The 19056-nt window shown below is 38.2% G+C and overlaps 1 protein-coding gene across 1 annotated transcript; it reads right to left on the bottom strand.

Annotated features, from left to right (window-relative positions):
• Positions 1-7592: 7592 nt before the first annotated feature.
• ostm1 (osteoclastogenesis associated transmembrane protein 1) lies at positions 7593-14552 on the bottom strand. The gene is made up of 6 exons (XM_062437679.1): positions 14105-14552; positions 13003-13117; positions 12120-12217; positions 11913-12023; positions 9401-9566; positions 7593-8894 (listed from the first exon to the last, which is right to left on the bottom strand). Exons 1-6 carry the CDS (start codon positions 14489-14491, stop codon positions 8839-8841), a joined length of 933 nt encoding a protein of 310 aa, XP_062293663.1. The 5' UTR covers positions 14492-14552; the 3' UTR covers positions 7593-8838.
• Positions 14553-19056: the final 4504 nt, after the last annotated feature.

Below are 19056 nucleotides of genomic sequence, written 5' to 3'. Positions count from 1 at the left end.
TGTTGTGTAAAAGTTACCAGCAATTATAAAATGCTAAAATGTTAAGGATAGCAAAAAAAGATAGCAGCTCTGTATCGCTGCAGTCTGTTTGGTCTTCGTTTCCATGGCGACCGAGTGGCGAGTGCTGCCTTCAGGTGCCCCACTTAAAGCCCGGACTTGCAAGGTCAGAAATAAACAAGACTTGTGCGAAAATGCTTTTTAAAAACACAAAAAATGAAAGTCTGTTGCTGTATGTTAGAGGTTATTATCTGGACGTATTTTGTACTCGGTGAATTTAATTAATTGTGTACTCACATGATTAAAATAATATAATTCTGAAATGATTAAATGAATGCAGCTGCTTGAAATGTTCATTCATAATTGAAACTACACACAAAATAATACATGTAAGGGAATATGGAAAGATGTGAATTATATGTTTAAAAAATATAATTTCAAGGAGTAATAAAAATGGGTCATGGGTTTTGAATGGGCTGGGGTCATGGCATTCACTTAAGGTAACATATTTGTCTTTTTGTGATCATTTGAGAGACATATGAGGAAACATTTTGTTCAAATAATTGCTCTCTAGCTCTGACCTTTGTACTCTGCAGTATATTGGCCCTTTTTGACAATAAACCTTTTCTACTCTCTACATAGGCAACTCATCACTGACCATGTTTAATGGCAAGCAGTAAAAATGGTCAGTGATGAGTTGCCTATGTAGACAGAGACTGCATAATGTAAAGGTATATATGAAATAACACCTTGTAGCAACATCAGCACAAATAACATAGCATCCTGTCCCTTTATAATTTCTTTAGTATTTCAGCTTAAGTAGATGTATATAGTAAACACAGGTCTTAAACACATATGTCATTACAAAAACATTTGTTGTATACATCATGAAAAAAATGTTAAGAGTGCAGTATTAATTATGCAGAGTGAGAAATATATCTGGGATGGTATTATATGTGGCTTAGTGCTGCCAACTAGTGGCAACATGATGTTTTAAAACCTTTGGTGGGTTATTATGGGAGAGGTCTTACTTTTAGACAGGTTTTGCTCAGTCTGTCAGTTTTTTTCTCCAAAGCTTTTCAGGAAAGCTTTGTATTCAGATCTTGCACCTTAGAATGTATCAAGGTGCTTGTTTTATTGCCAAGTCTCTATCATGGCCATTACTTGAGGAGAAAAAGGTACCTTGACACATTGTATTTTTGCAAAAGATGTCTACTTTCAAAGACAACCTGAAATACAGCTGGTGGACCAAATAATGGAAAATGCAAAATTGACTTCAACACCGAAGTCTTATTACACATGCAAAACAACTTGTGACACATGACATCTGCCAGTCTACTTTAAAAGAGCTTTTTAAGAGGTTTAATGTGGGTTTTAAGTTTTTTAAATCAACTTGAGAGACAGCTGAAGACCAAAACATCTGTAACTGTCAAAACATTTTATTTTTCAATGTACCTGTCTGCAATCACAATCACATATAAAAAACACACAAAAACTCCAGCAATAAACAGAATCAACAGTGTAGCTTTATTTAAAGGGGTGATTTAATCCGTGCACAATCATTTCTATTTTCTAAAATGAAAAGGGAGAAGCAACAGTTTCCTCTCTGTAAATGTGTCTACATGCAGGGAACGTAGTGTTCATTTAAAAAGGATATAGCACTTTAACCATTATGCTTTCCAGTTGTAGCTTTAATGTCATATTCAGAAGCTGACTTTAGATGGCGCTGCTGTTCTGTAATCAAGAATCAACTCCCTCAAACGAATTTCCTTGTAATGTTAAATTTTTGGGAAAGGAAATGAAATGTTTCAAACACATGGTGATTTAGCAGCCATGGCTCTTTCTGTTGTGTGCTGATCAAAAAAAGTAATCCAGTGACTCACATTAACAGCATCCAGACTTTCTAATTCAGGCATACACTCTACACAAATGATAAATGTCTTCTCAAGCTGATGGCAAGATGGTTGCCCACAAAAACAAAACCACACATGGGTCAGATGTTCCTGCCCTAAAGAGTGCCCCCCGCACCCCCCTTGTTGCCAGCCTTCACAGGGGCCCTCACCCCCTGGGGCACCTTGCGGCTCCTTTGGCCTTAAGTGGCCTCCTGCCTCCTTCCTTTGCTGCTGAGCCACAAGGGATGTAAGTCAGCCAGCAAAGGTTTCTGACATATGATCCAGCATCTGTGATGTCACCAACAGCTGACTTGTCATAAGACCTCTGTGAAAGGGGGGATGTGAGGGGATGAAAAAGGAGAAGGCCTTATTTTCATCAGACCCTTAGCTGTAACGCTGAGTGCTTTTGCATCAAGCTGCTGAGATTACAAACTGAATGACTGCCATTAGAGAGTGATTCTATAATCTATCATAATACCATAAGCTAGGGATTGACAGACTTTGACCCCACTCGCAGGTGTATAATAAACCCCATTCACTCTGCATATGCTCAATGAGAGAGGGTGCATGTGTGTGTGTCTGCTAATTCCTACCCTCAGGGGCATATGTTTACTCCTTGTTCAACAAAGCATCATATTCATTGCTCAGGCGTTGAGAGGTGCATAATCTAAGCCTGACCTTCAGTCAGTTAACTAACTGACAGCTTAGAGAGTTGTTGTTGGTGGTGCGGGGTTGCATAACAACTTAAGTCCTAACTAACAGTTTCTTAATATTGGCATAACGAAGGAGACATTTGCCACTTCAGAACATGGGAAGCAAAGCACAGGATACAGAAGAGTGGAGGATGATTGTAGAGGTCAGCAGAAAATACAAGGAGGCCGTGACCTTTTCAAAAAAAAGAACACCCCAGCAAAACAGTAATTTAATAGGAATTAGATTTAATAAACAAAAACGTAAGCGTGAAAAACAACATGAAGAGCATCCCCCTACTCTTTTATTAAATATGAAATGTACTGGCCTTGTCTCAAGGTAACTTGTGTAAAGATAAGTAGTTTTTGCCATCTGCTGGAGCATCTATTGCAGAGGTAACAGGGTTATGTTTTTTCCCTAACATAACCCTGTTACCTTTAAATCTTCAGCTGGACAATTTTAACTTTAATTAACCTTAAACCCGAGAGATTGAGGAACAGTGACAAAAACAGATGAAGATATGCAGAGAGAAAAAGAAGCCTCTGCAGGAAAAAAACATCCTTTTAGATGTTGCCTGAAAGTGATTACTGTAGTAAATAAATGGATCTCAAGGTCTGCACAGTGGAAGTCGCCAGTCTCATATAGAATAAAGGTCTTCTTTCTTCATCTCTTAAATATGTATCAGACAAGGTCTGAAGATGGATTTGTGTCATCATTTATCCACTCAGATATCCTCAGTTAGGCTTAAGCCATCAGACTCATCAACATTCCTGCCATATATTCCCCCTTCAACTTTAAAAAAGTCAACTAACAAGTTCACACATTATGTAATCTGAGAGGTCATGAAAAGAGAGCGTATGGTTGCTTCATTATAAGAACTGAATTTAATCAAAGTGCAAATGAGTGCAAATTCCAGGGAGCTTTTTTTGTTTATGCTATCAATAATGGAACTTATTAAAACAGCTGCTCTACCTGCAGAAGTTTTTAGATGATGAAAACCTTTCAAAACTGGATAAAAACTTTGGTTTTCTACAAATTGAGTTATTACAAGTTATATATTTAAGTCCCTGAGGATGTAATGAATAATTCCACCTAGGAATATCACATAAATAGGCCTATTAAATTGTGCAAGGCACTAGTGACTAAATTAAAAACAACTGTCTGACTATTTATGATACAATAACTCATAAATATTTGTGCTGTAAGTGTATATTAATTGTCAGTTCTACTGCTCATTGCGTATTTTGGTATTTCAGTCTTTGGTGCAGTATCACCTTAAAATAATTATTATTGTTGTCAACAAAACTTCAACACAAACCTCAGCGCATTTTTCCACTTTAATCCAGCAGAGAACTAGAGCAAGCAGTCCAGATCTGGTTATGAGTCAGTTTACAAAACCATATTAATTTCTTCCACATAACTGTCAAACTTACTGTAGTATTATGCTCACAGTCTTTTTTTTTTTTTTCTTTTTTTTTTTTTTAAATCAAAGCTCTTTGTGAGTGGATTAGCTGCAGAATAATTCTGCATGGCATTAGGCTGTGATTACTGTTGGATTGTATTTTTTTTTAACTGCAGTCAGTTCAATAAGAAGGTCAATCAGCTGCTTTCATTAATGCAATTTATTATAAACTTCGACAAACAAACATGTCAGTATTTTTCTATAGCCCATATAATACAATTTAATGTAGTTTTATGGATAAAGCGAAAAATTTGATTAAAGATAACTAAAAATGTCCTGTACTGTTTTACAGAACAACAATAAGGAATTTAAAACAGCTAACAAAACAGAAGACTGATCAAAGCTACATCTGTCTATTAAGGTAATGTAAACTTTTTCTCCTCTCAGTTTTGGCAATAGTCTGTTTATTTGACAGCCTATGGTTAGGCTACTGTGCAGTGTTATTTCAATAATGTTGACATAAAACACCAGCTTTCATGTATACCTATGCCTAAAATGTAGTTGAAATGAGCTGCCTACATGTCATTATATATCATAAATTATGTCTGTAATTATTTTGCTGCCAAACTGACTGCCATTTCATTTATTTCTAGATGCAGGACTTTTATTTGCAATTGAGTATTTTCAGATTGTTATTTTACTACTTTTACTTCAGTGAAGGACCTGAATAATTCTTCCATTAGTGACCATAAACCAGTGACCATAACGTTGTCATCAACTATACAAATGTGTTATGACAACATTTGCGGTGTCTTAACTTTTCATAAAATTGGAAAAAAATCCATTCACTTGTAGGTCGCCATTGTCGCAATGCATTCTGCGTAGTGATGTCAAATGGTTGCAGCGGTTTTTGGTACCAGTCTGTTTCCCTCACAGCGAGATAAACATGTCTTCTGTTCAGCCTTTCCAATTTGAACCCAAGTGCAATGTCAGTGAGGAGAACAACACAGCTCCAAACAGCATCCAAAATGACCATACAGTTGATTTAATGCCTCTCTGTTTCAACAAAAACTGAACATTATAACCTTCATGAAGTGAGAATTTACTGTTGTATTAGACTACAATACTTTTAGCAAGGTGGACATGATGCACTGGCAACTACTGGCAACAACCAATTTATGGCAGTTAGTATTTGTATTGTTTATTCAAGTAATTCAACTGACGTTTACAAAAAGCTATTTGGCTATTTGGATGATGATGATAACAGGGTGCAAAAACAGATTGTGGTTCAGGATAGTTATGAAAATCAACCAAAGCAATATATCAACTCAGCCAGGCAAGTCAAAATAACTGCTTTACTTTTGGGAGAGTAATCAGATTACCTTTGGGGGAGTAATCAGATTACTTTTTGGGGCGTAATCAGATTCACAAAATTTGAGTTCGCCACAGGGAACGCACGGGGGACAGGTGGCCGGGCCAAGGACTAGGGTACTTCAACTTCACTGCCCATTTAATATACTCAAAAATCCTTTGCAATGTTACCTTACTTTTTTAATCAATTAAAAATGTACACAAGTTTTGTTGTGGAAAACTCAATAGTAAAAGATGACAAAAAAGTCTGCAAACAAGTTATTATTTAAAAAATGTTTAATAAGAACAATTAGCAAACGGTTGCTTCTGTTCCTCAATAAAAAGGGCAATGCTTCTTGTTGTTGGACTTGAGTGGACAGCTTCGTCATTTTCAACAACTCTGAGTATTCCAAGTTCAAGTCCCTTGACACACATTCCTCCTGTTCTGTATCCTACATAATACAAGCATACTGGAAAGTATAATAAGTAAAGAGAATAGTATCCAATAAGGTTTTCAATTATTTCCTCTCATTCTGTAACAATACAATTTCAAGGGCCCTAATAATAGTGTCTACACTGGAGATATCACATGACTGCAAATATTACAAACTATTCAAAGGAACCCCAACTATTGAGACTTGTGGGTTTTATTAGATTAAACCAGTGAACCCATCAGAAATTCAGACTTTCCGTCGGGTCCCTCACGTGGCGGCCTCCGGTCCATTTCACCCTGCGAGCAGCTCGGGAGTTTTTCTTGACTTTCAGCCCCGTGTCTCAGAAAAGCAACGAGGCTTAGCAGGAATCAAAGCTGTCATTCTTGAGCCCCGAGCTGCGCCGCACACGAGCCGCTCAACACACTTCACTGCGCGGGAGTGCAAATGACAAAAGCCCGTGTTTGTAGCCGCTCGGCTGGCCGCAACCGGATCATATGACTCGGCATATCTGTAATGCTCTTACATCTGCTGATGGCCAGCAGTGGCTGCGCTCCATAAGACCAAAAAGCCAAAGGAGTTTAACGGATGTGTTGCTGCGATTATTCGGCCAAGTATCTTTATCCCACATTTAGATTAGCTGCTAATGACGGAGGAAAAGCCTCGTTGCAAGAAACACAAGGACACGTAACCCGAGAACAAGGGCCATTCCTGTGTGAAGAAACAGCTTGAACCTCAGTGCAACATGGGCTCATTAATCTGAATGTGCTGCAGTCACAGTGCTGCTGCCGGCTGCTCCTGGTTTTGGAAAGGACAGATGTACCCAGAGGTGGAGCAAGTTGCTATTTAGATCCTTAAGTAAAAGTATCAATTCAACAATACCAGTAGATGTGCTGCACTCAAAAATCTTACTTAAGTAAAAGTACATGAGTACACAATATTTTATTCTGATTACAGGTACTTTAGTATAAGGGTCAATGACGTATAAGGATTTAGAACAACTCAATTGTAGAATAATAAAAACAAGCATATCTAATGCAGTAGTTCAAACATTCAGAATGTTGTGTACCTGAAGCTCCATATTATACATTTGAAATTAAGTGATTTTAGTGGGTTTTTCAAGATTAATTGGCACTGGCCTTTAAAAAAAGTCATGTGGTGCGACCACGATTCATCTTGAAATAAATTAATTTAGTTAACATGCTTCACATCTTTTTTTTTACAAGTTTTCAGTAATATAAAGTGTTTGGAAACAAAGTATTTGCATTTTTTTTTTAAATCTTTGTAAATGATGGTCTTTTATTTATATAAGATATTTCAAGATGAATCATGGTCGCACCAAATGACTTTTTTTTCAGGCCAGTGCCAATTAATCTTGAAAAACCCCCACTAAAATCACTTTCACATTGTAATATGAATTGTCATGTACACAACATTCTGAATGTTTGAACTACTGCATTAGATATGCTTGTTTTTATTATTTAAAATTGAGTTGTTGAAAATCCTTATACGTCATTGACCCATAAGCAGCACTGTAGTAGCATTGTCTACATTGAGGTTGCCGCTCTTCAATGCAGAGATCATTTTTTACTTGTTCATACACTGTTGCATAGTTTAATTGACAAAACTGCATCAGATTTTCTAAGGTCATCACAGGTTTTGGCTGAAAATATGTGTAGAAAGTCAAGCAATTGTAAAAAGTTTGCATCTGGAACGTAGTGAAGAGGAAGTATTAAAATAAACATACTCAGTTAAATACCTGAAATTATATCCAAGTACACATCTTGAGTTAATACTTCTTGATATTATTGATAACTGTCTGTGGTTAAATTACAGCACACATATCTGCAGGTTGTTTCTGTCATGAAAATATATTTATTTGGGCTTATGCATTCAAAATTAAGATTTACATTACTTCACATCGTGTCTAAATGTATTCCTAATGGGCAAACTCATCAATTTAGCACTCGTACCTCATAAAAGGAGATACCATGAGCAGTCAGAAACCCTTAACAAATTAAGTTGAACATCAGTGGAAAACGACAACAAAGCACATTAAAGCTTTATGCAACCACAAAAAAACACTGACTGGAAAACAGCTAACATCTCAGCGTGGCACTTTGCAGTGCTCTTACGTTATGTGTGTTATGTCTTTATTACAACCCCCCCACCCCCACCTTACTGATGTGTACCCCCCCTTCTTACAGCAGATACATGTCACCACTAATGGACATCAAGTGCTTCCTTTTTGCAGCCCTCTTCTGGACATACATTAGAGACAGAAAACCCATTTCTCAACCCATAAATAGAGCACATACACACATTAGTTCATTTGTGTACACACACACACACACACACACACACACACACACACACACACACACACACACACACACACACACACACACACACACACACACACACACACACACACACACACACACACACACACACACACACACACACACACACACACACACACACACGAGATGCAAGATGAACTAAACAACCTGACTGTTAATGAGATAAAAGAAGGAGGGCCAGGAGCTGTGTGAGGACTACGAGTGTGTCATAAAGCAACATGAACAACTATCTGATTAGTAAAGTTAGTTATACTTTGAATCAATCACCATTCATAGAAATCTTTAAATGTACTTTAAAATTTGCCATGTTGTGAAAAACAAGTTCAATAATAAATTATTGCAGTTACAGACCTTCTCAAACACAATTAGTGGACTATCTTTATATTTTTTCTATCAAAACCATTTGTTTTGCTCAAAACCAAAGAAACTTTGAATTCTGTGTGCACCCTTTCCTGAAGCTGAGAAGATGGTTTTGAAGTCTGTTTTCTGCATTACAAATTCCAGTGCATGTTACTTAATACTTATTGGTATCACAGCCTCCTGTAAACAACAGGTAACGCTGCTGTAGAGTCCAGTTCGTGGAGGTCAATCAAACCTCAGGCACAAATAGGCAAGAAGACGAATTTTCTCCTCGGTGGTGACTTTTAATCAAAGAAGGGAAATCTTGTTCATGCCAGTCATCACTCATCTCTGCTCAGCTCAGCTTGTCCCGCTCAGCTCAGCTTGTCCTGAATGTTCATCAGAGTGGTGTATGACTTTGCTCGCTTGGCTGTAAAGAGAGAATATACATTTCTCTAAAGCAATATTTGGGGAGTTCAGTTACTATACAACTGCTAATCTAGTCATTAATATGAATAATAAATTGGTTTTAAAAAGCAGTTTTTTTCTATATATTAATTTATCGTTTTGAGTCAGAAAAAAAGTCTAGTCGCACATGATGAATGTAAGCAAAAATGATCACGGAAGGACCACAACCAAATTAATCGATTCTTGACTATTACAAGCTTTATTTCATGCATTCAATGGTTAAAAGTCTTGTGAAAGGCCCACTGATCCTTCAAGACAACCATCACCTTTTCCAGAGGTTTGCAGGAGGCAAACCCACTATGCTTTAGAACAACCTAGACCAAGCCACCCCCACTCTCTCCCCATCCCCAGAAAAACCCTGATATCACAGTCAGTCAGCCCTCCCTGCACAAAACCCCCACAAAACTCTCAAAACCCTGTCAAAAAATCTCTCTGTGTGACAATGGGCGAATTAAGCTTGTTACTCACGGTGTATGAGCTTGCGTTTCTTTTGTTCCGAGTGAAGGAAGCTGCTCAAGTAGAAGATGATGGGCAGAAAGAGCATGAAGCTGGACACAGCGATGACAGGCACCGTCTCCTCACGGGGGAAGGAACAATTGAAATTCTTACTCCACAGTTTGCGGGTCATATTCATCTGAAACGAGACAAAGTGCCAAACGCAACAAAAACTTCAGGCTCAGATGACAAAAATTACACCACAATATTACTAATAAGTCAACCCTAGGTTTCTGTTCACAGATAATGACTGTATTCAAAGTTGTCCTTTTATTGACGAGGCTAGGAGAGGATCCAGCATCGTAATCCCCCAACCTTAACAAACAGCTACCATTTCTGATCACAATCCTGAACCAGAGAATCAAGATAAAATACCTTCTAGAAACAAATGGCAACCTACCACACTTAACTTGGACAAAACTATTAATTCTAGCTTCTCACCTATCCCAGCTGATGAGTTTCTACACTTTTTCTGCAATACAGATGATGAAATTAGTAACTAAACTAGTATCTTCAATTGAGCTTCTAAACCAAATATTTGCCTACTTGTCGCTTTACCAGCAAAACTTTTGAAAGACCTCTGGCTTTTTCTGGGTCCTACAATGCTGGATATTGTTAATTTATCACTTACAACTGGCTTGGTCCCCAGAAGTTTTAAGACGGCTGTGGTTAAACCTCTACTTAATTAACCACACCTCGTTCCGGGGTCTCTTAATAACTATCGACCAGTCTCTAATCTTCCATTCTTTTCTAAAGAACCAGAAAGAGTTGTGTCTCAACAACTTTCAACTCAAGAAAATGAACTATATGAACCTTTGCAATCAGCAGGACCTGTCACTCCACTGAAACCGCTGTAACCAGAGTAGTAAATGATCTTTTACTTGCTGTGGATTCAGACTCCACCTCTGTGCTCATATTACTGGTTCTCAGTGCAGCCTTTGACACCACTGATCACTGTGTACTATTAGACTAAATAGTAATTTTGCTGTCCCTGGCCTAGAGCTCTCTTGGCTTAGGTCGTACTTATCTGACAGGACATTTGTGTCTGTTACAATAAAAGTACATTTAAGTTCTCTGATGTTAAATATGGAGCCCCACAGGGCTCGGTTTTTGACCCTCTGTTTTTCTGTCTTTAAATTTCAAAAGATTTGGTCTGCCCTGTCCATGGTTGATGCAGAGACAAATACACATTTACTGTAATGTTCTGTTTTCAGTTCCGCCATGTGCTAGTACCTAAAGTTTTCAGATTGTTCAAAATGTTGCAGTCAGAGTCAAGAGAAGAAAATTTGACCATATTACACCAATTCTAGCCTCCCTTCTTTGGCTTCCTATCCATGTTAGAACAGACTTTAAGGTGCTTCTGCTGACTTATTAAATCCTAAATTAATATGCCCCATCATATCAGTTTGATCTCCTAAACCTTATATTGCATCTTGAGCTCTCTGCTCTCAAAATGAAGGGCTCCTTGGGTTCTGTCTTAATCAATTTACTAAGTGCTGCCAATGAGATAATTGCAACTGTTCTCATAACCATAACCATCTCTCTAACCTTCTGTTTGTTTGTTCCACAAGCACATGAGTGTCCAAGCTGTGTGCCCCTTTCTTTTTTCTCCCTTTTTCTCTCTCCCTATTTTCTCCTCCTGTCTTCTCAGGCATCTCTTGCTGGACCAGCACCCACCCTGGAACCGCTCTGCTTCCCTGGCTGTCAGTGCCATTTCCTGGGGTTTTTTGGATCTGGTTCCCTATCCTGCAGGAGTCCAGCCTCACCTCATGTCTCTCTCACTGAATGATGTCTTTATCCCTCTCTCTCTCTCTCCTAAGTGAATGATGTCTTTTCGTGTCTATTCTCCTGTGTATGTGAATAGTGTGATGTGAGTCTCCCCTGTGTGCTTGTGCAGTCTGTCCTCCTGCCAGGTCTCCATGTTAATGGAGGTCGCGTGGCTCAGGTCCTATTCTGCACCTGGAAGTTGCTTGATGCATTCTTCATATATATTGTAAATCCATTATAATTTTGTTATCCTGTTCAATGCTGTGTTCTGTAATTTGTGTTGTATTCTGTACTCACAACATCTAGACAGAGGGTAATGTATTGTACAGACTGTAAAGCCCTCTGAGACAAATTTTTGATATGTGATATTGAACCATAAACATTAAATTGACGTGACTTAACCAAAACCTGAAAAAGAGCATCCAATTTTCAACAATCTTTTCATAATAAAAAGGCATAAAGAAAAACAACTCAATCTTCCACACAAAATCCAGTGACTGACCAACAATAGCTGCAAGATTTACTCATTTCCCTCAATTTATAGTGAAACATTATACATAGTTGGTTATTTGGCACAGCTTTACTAATTTCCTGATCTTGTCACCAGGTATAAGACTCTTCTGACTAATTGTCGTCAAGTGTCCTCAGTTTCCTCTAGGGGGTGCAGCTTTCTCTTTTCCCATCTTAAACAACTGTTGTATAAATGTGACATACTTACCGCATCCTCTATGTCAATACACATAGTGTTATTAGTCTCCATGCGGCTGTACAGCTCATTCACGTTTTTGTATGGGCTCTTACAGTTTTTGCACAGCTCTGTGTGGTTCCCCTGTATAAGAAAAAATGGAGAGGGACAACATAGTTAACCATACTTAAAAACTTGATTTGATATATAGACATCATCACCAACCAATGTATGACATACCTGTTGATACTTCTCAAAGCAGGTGAGAGTTTGGTTGAGAGTAGACATGAAGTAGACCGTGTCGTTGGTGAGGTCCTGGAATCCTTTTTTGATACAGTCTGCACAACAGGAAGTAAAAATGATCACCAGGTAGGTCTATTTATTCAATTAATGTTGACAAAACAAATCAATTGAGTGTCAAGAAATTAATGGATAGATTAACAGATTACAAACGAATTACATTTTTGCTTAAATCTTCTCCATTGTGAGTGGATGAGATCCTAGGTACTGTAACTAGAACTCTGTCACACTATTTTCTCTTGTAGTTTAGAGATGTAGAACATCTCCCAATAGCCCACAACCACATACAGAAAATGTTACTGTCTATGACAGGTGAGGAAAATATTTTTCGTGAATTAAATGTAACAGATTTTAATACACTCCAAAGCCTTTTGCTGAGGTCTGGAGTGTTGGTTAGAGAAAACTAGCTTATTGAAACTTAAAATGAAGTATAAATAAGGAACCCTTCTAAAAACCAAATACAGTTTCATGAGAAAATCATGCTCTCACATCATCTTACTGGCAGAAAACAGTGTGGAAATGCACCAAATCTGATGCAATTATCACAGTCACAGGCTGCTGTGGATCGTATTGGGCATCGTGTTGGCTGAAGGGTTGACCAGATCAAATGAAAGTCACATGTTTGTCTCTGCGACATTATCTTTCCACTTTAATCAAAGCACCCTGAGCAGAACACGGAATCTTACTGCCTTTACTTAACCCTGCACTCTGACCTCTGAGGTCAAATGCATACAAGTATGTGTGTATCAAAGATTCCTAATAAAAAAAACAACAATGATGCAGATATGTTATGTCAACCTCCCAATTCCTTCTGAAGACTTACTGTTACAGTTTGATCTACTCCATAGATCCTCCAGGTTGCTGTACAGCTGAAACACCAGCATCAGCCGATCACTGCGCAGAAGACTGTCCCTGCAGCTCACATTACCAGGACCCATCTGAGGACACACAGGCACAGTTATTAAAAAGGATAGGTTCACAATTTTTACAAGTCGGTTTTTAAACAGCCAGGTGTCCAAATGAATACTCAAAAGAGGATTTGCTCACTGTAATCATTCCTTCTGTTCATACTGGCTACTAAAAGAACCCCTTTAAATGTGCTTTCAAAACATACATGAGCAACAAACAACCACTATTACAGAAAAGAGCAGTAAAAATTATTCATGTAGTGGATTCAAGAGAACAGACTTATTAAGTCAAGACTAATGAAACCTAAACATTTGCTTGAGTTACAAAAGACGTTAGTATTTTAGTATGTGTATGTATATTTGATTTATTTGATTTGATAAGTTTAATATATGCATGTTATATGTATTTTTTTTGTTCTGTGTTTTTTTTCTTGTCATTCATAGCTATTTATAATTATTATATTCCCAGTGGTGTTTACTGTTTCAGTGCAGTGATGCCATTTAATACAACAAAGTTCATTGTTAAGACTGTAAAATATCATACCTCTGTTACCTATCTGTGTGTGTTTGATAATGACATTTGAGGGATCATTACAAAAAAATGTGTGTTTTTGTATATATTCTATACATGTAACATTATCTGCCATTATAAATATGTCAGAATTTTTTTGCTCCCTAATATTGGTATCAGCATCGGCCCCTAAATGATGAAGGGGCCACCACAGTCACGTGATTAAAAAGTGCAAAAACAACAAACAAAACAAAAAAACGAGAAAAAATGCGAACCAGTCCTTTAAAACGCACTCAAACAGCTGTCCTCGGGTGTTTCTGTGCCCTCCTGGTTGACAGAAAAAATGTTTTTTTATGCAAATAAAAGTCCTGTTTCCTCAAATTGGTCACCAGCAGTAAGTCACATCACAAGACTCGTGACTCATGAGACGACTGCGCACACACAAGGCCTGGAGGCAGCCTACCACCAGCTAAAACACAGACAGAGCTTTATATTTGTGACTTTACCTGGTCTGATGAGATGTTGTAATATATTGAAAGGAGGCTGCCATAGCTGGAGAAGCAGTTCAGACACACTTTGACAGGTCGGGCAGCGGGAACCAGGCAGTTCAAATAGGCCACATACCGCTGCCCGAATATGTGGAGTAGCTCGCTGCAGTACTCGTTGATCTCCAGGTCCTCTGGGAAAGTAGACAGCAGGTTTAGAGAGAGGAGAGGATCCACAACAGGCTTAAAAACAGGCGAGTTGGCCATAGCAGCAGGACTCTGCGTCGGCATCACTTTCACTTTGTCTGCTACATCTGAAATTGTCGCGTTAGCTCCGTCGCCACAAAAAAATGTGCAAATGTAAATGAGTGACCAAACAAAAAACTGTCTGTTTTTGGAGAAAGACATTCTTGTAAAAGGGAGACTGGAGTGTCTGTTCCTCTTCTATCTGTCTCTTACCCCAAACAAACCATCATTTCCTGGTTTTGGCCCAGCGTGATCATGTGACAACTTGGAATCTCGCGAGAGTTATGAGCTACGCACATGTGTATGTAAAGTGATGTGCATCTTTGCCATATTGATGAAAATGTTATAAGCCAATGATTTTGGAAACGTGCTGTTTTGAATTCTAGAGAATAAAAGCAAATTTACAGATAAATAGAAGGTTAAAAAAAAGAAGAGGGAAAAAAAGGACAATTCAAACCTATTTCCCTCTAATCCAAACCATGAATAGTCCCACCTGTTTTTATTTACAATATTTCCATGAACTGTAACTCCCCCTACCTCAGACTTGTTTTGTTGTTTCTTTGTTTGTTTTACTTCACAAAATTATAAGATGAATAATTTGATATCCTTTATGTGATTACTTTGTGGAAGAGGAAATTCTTAAGAAAACATAGCCTACCACTTTTGTAACACATTTATCACTTGCCAAAATTTTAGTGGGTTACTTTTCACGAGGTTACTACACTATTTGTTTTTTCATGTTAGTTATTTTCTGCTTTTGTGGTAAAAAATAAAAAGCACATGTTTAGCCTATAAAAAATGCAATTTCTTGTAAAGTAAAAATAATAATCACCATCATAAAAAATACATTAATAGACTAAATAAAATTCCAATATCGTTATCAGATTTAAGGAATTTAATAACTGATTACATTAACCTGTTTCACCTGAGGTACACCGACTTTCCATTAAATTCAGTGTCCAATTAAAGATATTTGTGATCACTTGATACACAAAGACATACTGCATATAAAGCAAGGACAGCAATACAAAGATAAACATATAAATGAGTGCAAGGTGTTGTGGAAGTGCAAAGATTCCTGGAAATATTGTATTGGTGATGAAATAAGGTTTTATCTATCTATCTATATATATATATATATATATATATATATATATATATATGTCTATCTGTCTATCTGTTTGTCTGTCTATCTATAGCCTACATCTATACATCTATCTATCTGTCTGTGTGTGTGTGTGTGTGTGTGTGTGTGTGTGTGTGTGTGTGTGTGTGTGTGTGTGTGTGTGTGTGTGTGTGTGTGTGTGCGTGCGTGCGTGAGTGCGTGTGTGTGAGAGAGAGAGAGAGAGAGAGAGAGAGAGAGAGAGAGAGAGAGAGAGAGAGAGAGAGAGGGAGAGGAGGGGGTTGGTTGTGAATGTGTGCGTGCGTGTTGGAAAGAGATGGCCGTTCCTCCTGGTCTCCTCATTATTTACGAGTTTTTGACACCATACAATTTTGCAATGTGCGCTCGGCTCGGAGCAAATAATCACGGAGTCAAGGTAAACGATTTGGGCTCCAATCCTGATTGTGATAATTGTCAAAAACCCCCTCGAATCAAGCAACTGCAGTCAATGGTCGTTAATGTGAAATTAGTGGCTCTTGATAACTTGCAGGCCGCATCAATTCCGCAGTCATCAGAGCCTAATGAAAATAAGGGGGGAGAGAGTGTGCGCGGCATTAGAGGCCTATTCTAATGCCTGCGCACAACTGGTAAATATGGATCCTGGCAGCTAATGCTCCTCTCAATGCACATGACACCGGCAGCTCATTAACTCTTCTTCTCCTGACCAGAGTTCATCTAATTGTTCAGATGTTCCCCATTCCTTTATTCTTTTCCAGTGTGGCTCATAGAGAAGAAGAAATGATTGCAACCTAAAGCCGTTATGATCTTGCTTTTCCCCCTATTTTGCGCAGTTGTGGATGCCCACATGATAACATCACAAATACAACAAAAAATATCACTTTCTTTATTCTTATCATTAATTCACGCATCAATATAATGTAAAGGCCCGTGGGCAAGCCTCAGCCTTCACTGATCACATTATTCACCACGTGTTGGATCCCTTTCTCTCATCTCTGATAATCAGCAGAGTACCAAGTAAAATCGGCATATCATTATTTGAGATGACCCTTATTGTCAGATGGCAGAAAATGCCTTCATTAAGCATGTGGAAGATAGAGAAACCATGCAAGAGGACAAAAATCACTAATTAGGTCCATAAATTAGATGATGTTGATGATGAGAGCCCTTCAGGAAGGATGGCAAGACTCAGTCCAAGAACCTCCTCTTGATTTGGTGCATGATAGAAACAACCATGCAATGGAGAGACTGGTCAAAAGAACATGTGCACCTATAGGTGATTTGGGGAAAGGGGCCACAGATTAAAAACACCTATAAGCCTAAACATTAACCATTCAAAAAGGGTCTTTAGTGATGGAAGAAGGACTTTTATGTGAAAGTACAACAATTTAAAAATATTTCATTACAAGGGAAAGTCATTCAAAATCCTACTTGAGTGACAACAAAATGTAGATTAAGTATCACAAATTTGCATTTCCTAACCCTGCCGTTGGAGTATTAATATTGATGCATTTATGTGTAAGCAGCTGGTGGTGTAGCTACTTCATATACATACAGTTAGTCCTTAGTTATGTTCAGAGGTTCCCAACCTAGGGGTCACACCCATCCAAAGGGCCATAAATAGGGAAAATAAATCTAGTGGGTTGTGAGATTATTAATGGGTTAGGAAACAATAAAAAGGCAAAGTTGCACAAACATAAATATGTGTTTTCTGGCAGGATTTTCTCTAGTCTTTGCTTTTTGGGGGGGATGAATTATTCAACTGTTAATCAAATGAAACCATCAGAGAAATATGAAGGTGAAATCATTTTTCAGGGGAACAGCTCAACTCAAAGAAAAGGGGGCTAGAGCCAAAAGGGTTGGAAACCTCTGGATTAATCATTAACAATTCATTGATTTGTGTGTGCTCTGGAGTAAAACCAATACAATAATTCCTTCTGATATGGATTGTAAAATGCTTAATTACAGCAGTTTCTACCAGACTTAAATCCATAAAGATGATTTTATTAGCACCTGAACTGCTTTTACCATATGTTCATTTTTGTGTTGTCCCAGTTTGTTGTTTTCTGATCTTAGTCCTTTCCCTCCTTGTTAAAGTCTTAAACTGGACAACCACAAAGGGGTTAACTCAAACCGGTTCAGCCTTAAACTTGGCTCTTGGCGTGGGGAGAGAAAATAGCTGTAAAGTTATGCAGAAGTTATTCTTCATCCTTCGGGCCGTCCCTAATCCGCCAAAAACCTCATTCTTTCATCAGAGAACTGTGCCTCCTTTCTTGTCCCCCCCTCTCTATACAACATAAAGTCAGACTGCATTTAATGGTTATGTCGCGATGGGAGAGGGGCTTTCTTCTTCCCCTTTTCTCCAGAATATTGCCCTTTTCGTCGTGTGAGTCTTCCAACCCACAGGGACCCCCATATTCTTCCCTCAGCGTCTGACTCGAATCACAAACTAACCCCGATTTTCACCACTTTGCTGGGAATTGCGGGGAGTGATAATAGAGATTTCGCTTTCATTTTATACGCTTGACTTGGTTATTGTTGCTTTTCTCCTCTCCCGTGATTCTCCCCTTCTCCAGGGATTAGCCCTGACTTCGCCCGCTATACTGGCCGCCGAAGTGCCCCTGAGCCCTGGGATGACAATTGATGCAGATCAAGGCAGGCCTATTCTGCGCCTTTCAAAAGGAAAGGTCTGAGTCGAGTTTAAATGAAGGAGTTTTAATAGAAGAAACGGATGCTCTTCAGTTCGCTTCCCACAAATTAACAGATAGTTTTCAGATTACTGTTTTTGATTTTTACTTTTGTGGGATGATACTGTTGAGAAAAAAGTGGTGCTATGATAAAGGCTGAATGGTCAACTATGGGCAACACAGACCAATAATGATGATGATGATGAGAAAGAAGAAAAGGATGACGAAGCTGTTGAAAATGGTGATGCTGAGAGTGAAGACTGACGATTTAGCATGCATGAATAATGATGATGATGATAATGACGAAGATGATGTTGATGATGACGACATTGATAAGAGTAAGGATAGACAGGTTGATGTTGATGATGATGATGATGATGATGATGATAAAAAATGATCAAACTAGGGGATTATGATGAGAATTATTAGGTGGAGGATAACGACAGTGAGGATGAGGATGATGATGTTGAAGATAAGATTAGTATCAGAATAAGCAGTGGTCATGTTACATTTTTTAGGTACTTGCACTGAACTTGCGTATTTCCATTTTATGCTACATTATAGCATAAATATACTTCATACTACTTCATGCTGAGTAAATATCAGAAGGAACTGTACTTTTTTATATGTATTTGGCAGCTACTTTTCAGAGTTGGAATAAAAAAGACATTTCTCTTTTAAAATGAGTGATTTGCTCATTAAATACAACATTATAAAGATAACCTTTCGGCTTGTGGTCCCTTATAAACCAGCAACTGGGGCCCCTTCAGGTCTCTATGAGTTGTTAAAACAAATATAGAAATCTTGACAGAAATGTACATATCTGTATAACAGAACTTTAATGTTGGTCTTATATGCCATTTAATCATCTCACAACCTCTCAGATTTATCTTGTGCCCCTTTGGAGGAGGGCCAACCCC

This window comes from Scomber scombrus, chromosome 17, assembly GCF_963691925.1.
Source record: "Scomber scombrus chromosome 17, fScoSco1.1, whole genome shotgun sequence".
NCBI lineage: Eukaryota > Metazoa > Chordata > Actinopteri > Scombriformes > Scombridae > Scomber > Scomber scombrus.
Note: the sequence above shows the minus strand (reverse complement) of the source record. Positions and strands in the feature narration are given on the sequence as shown.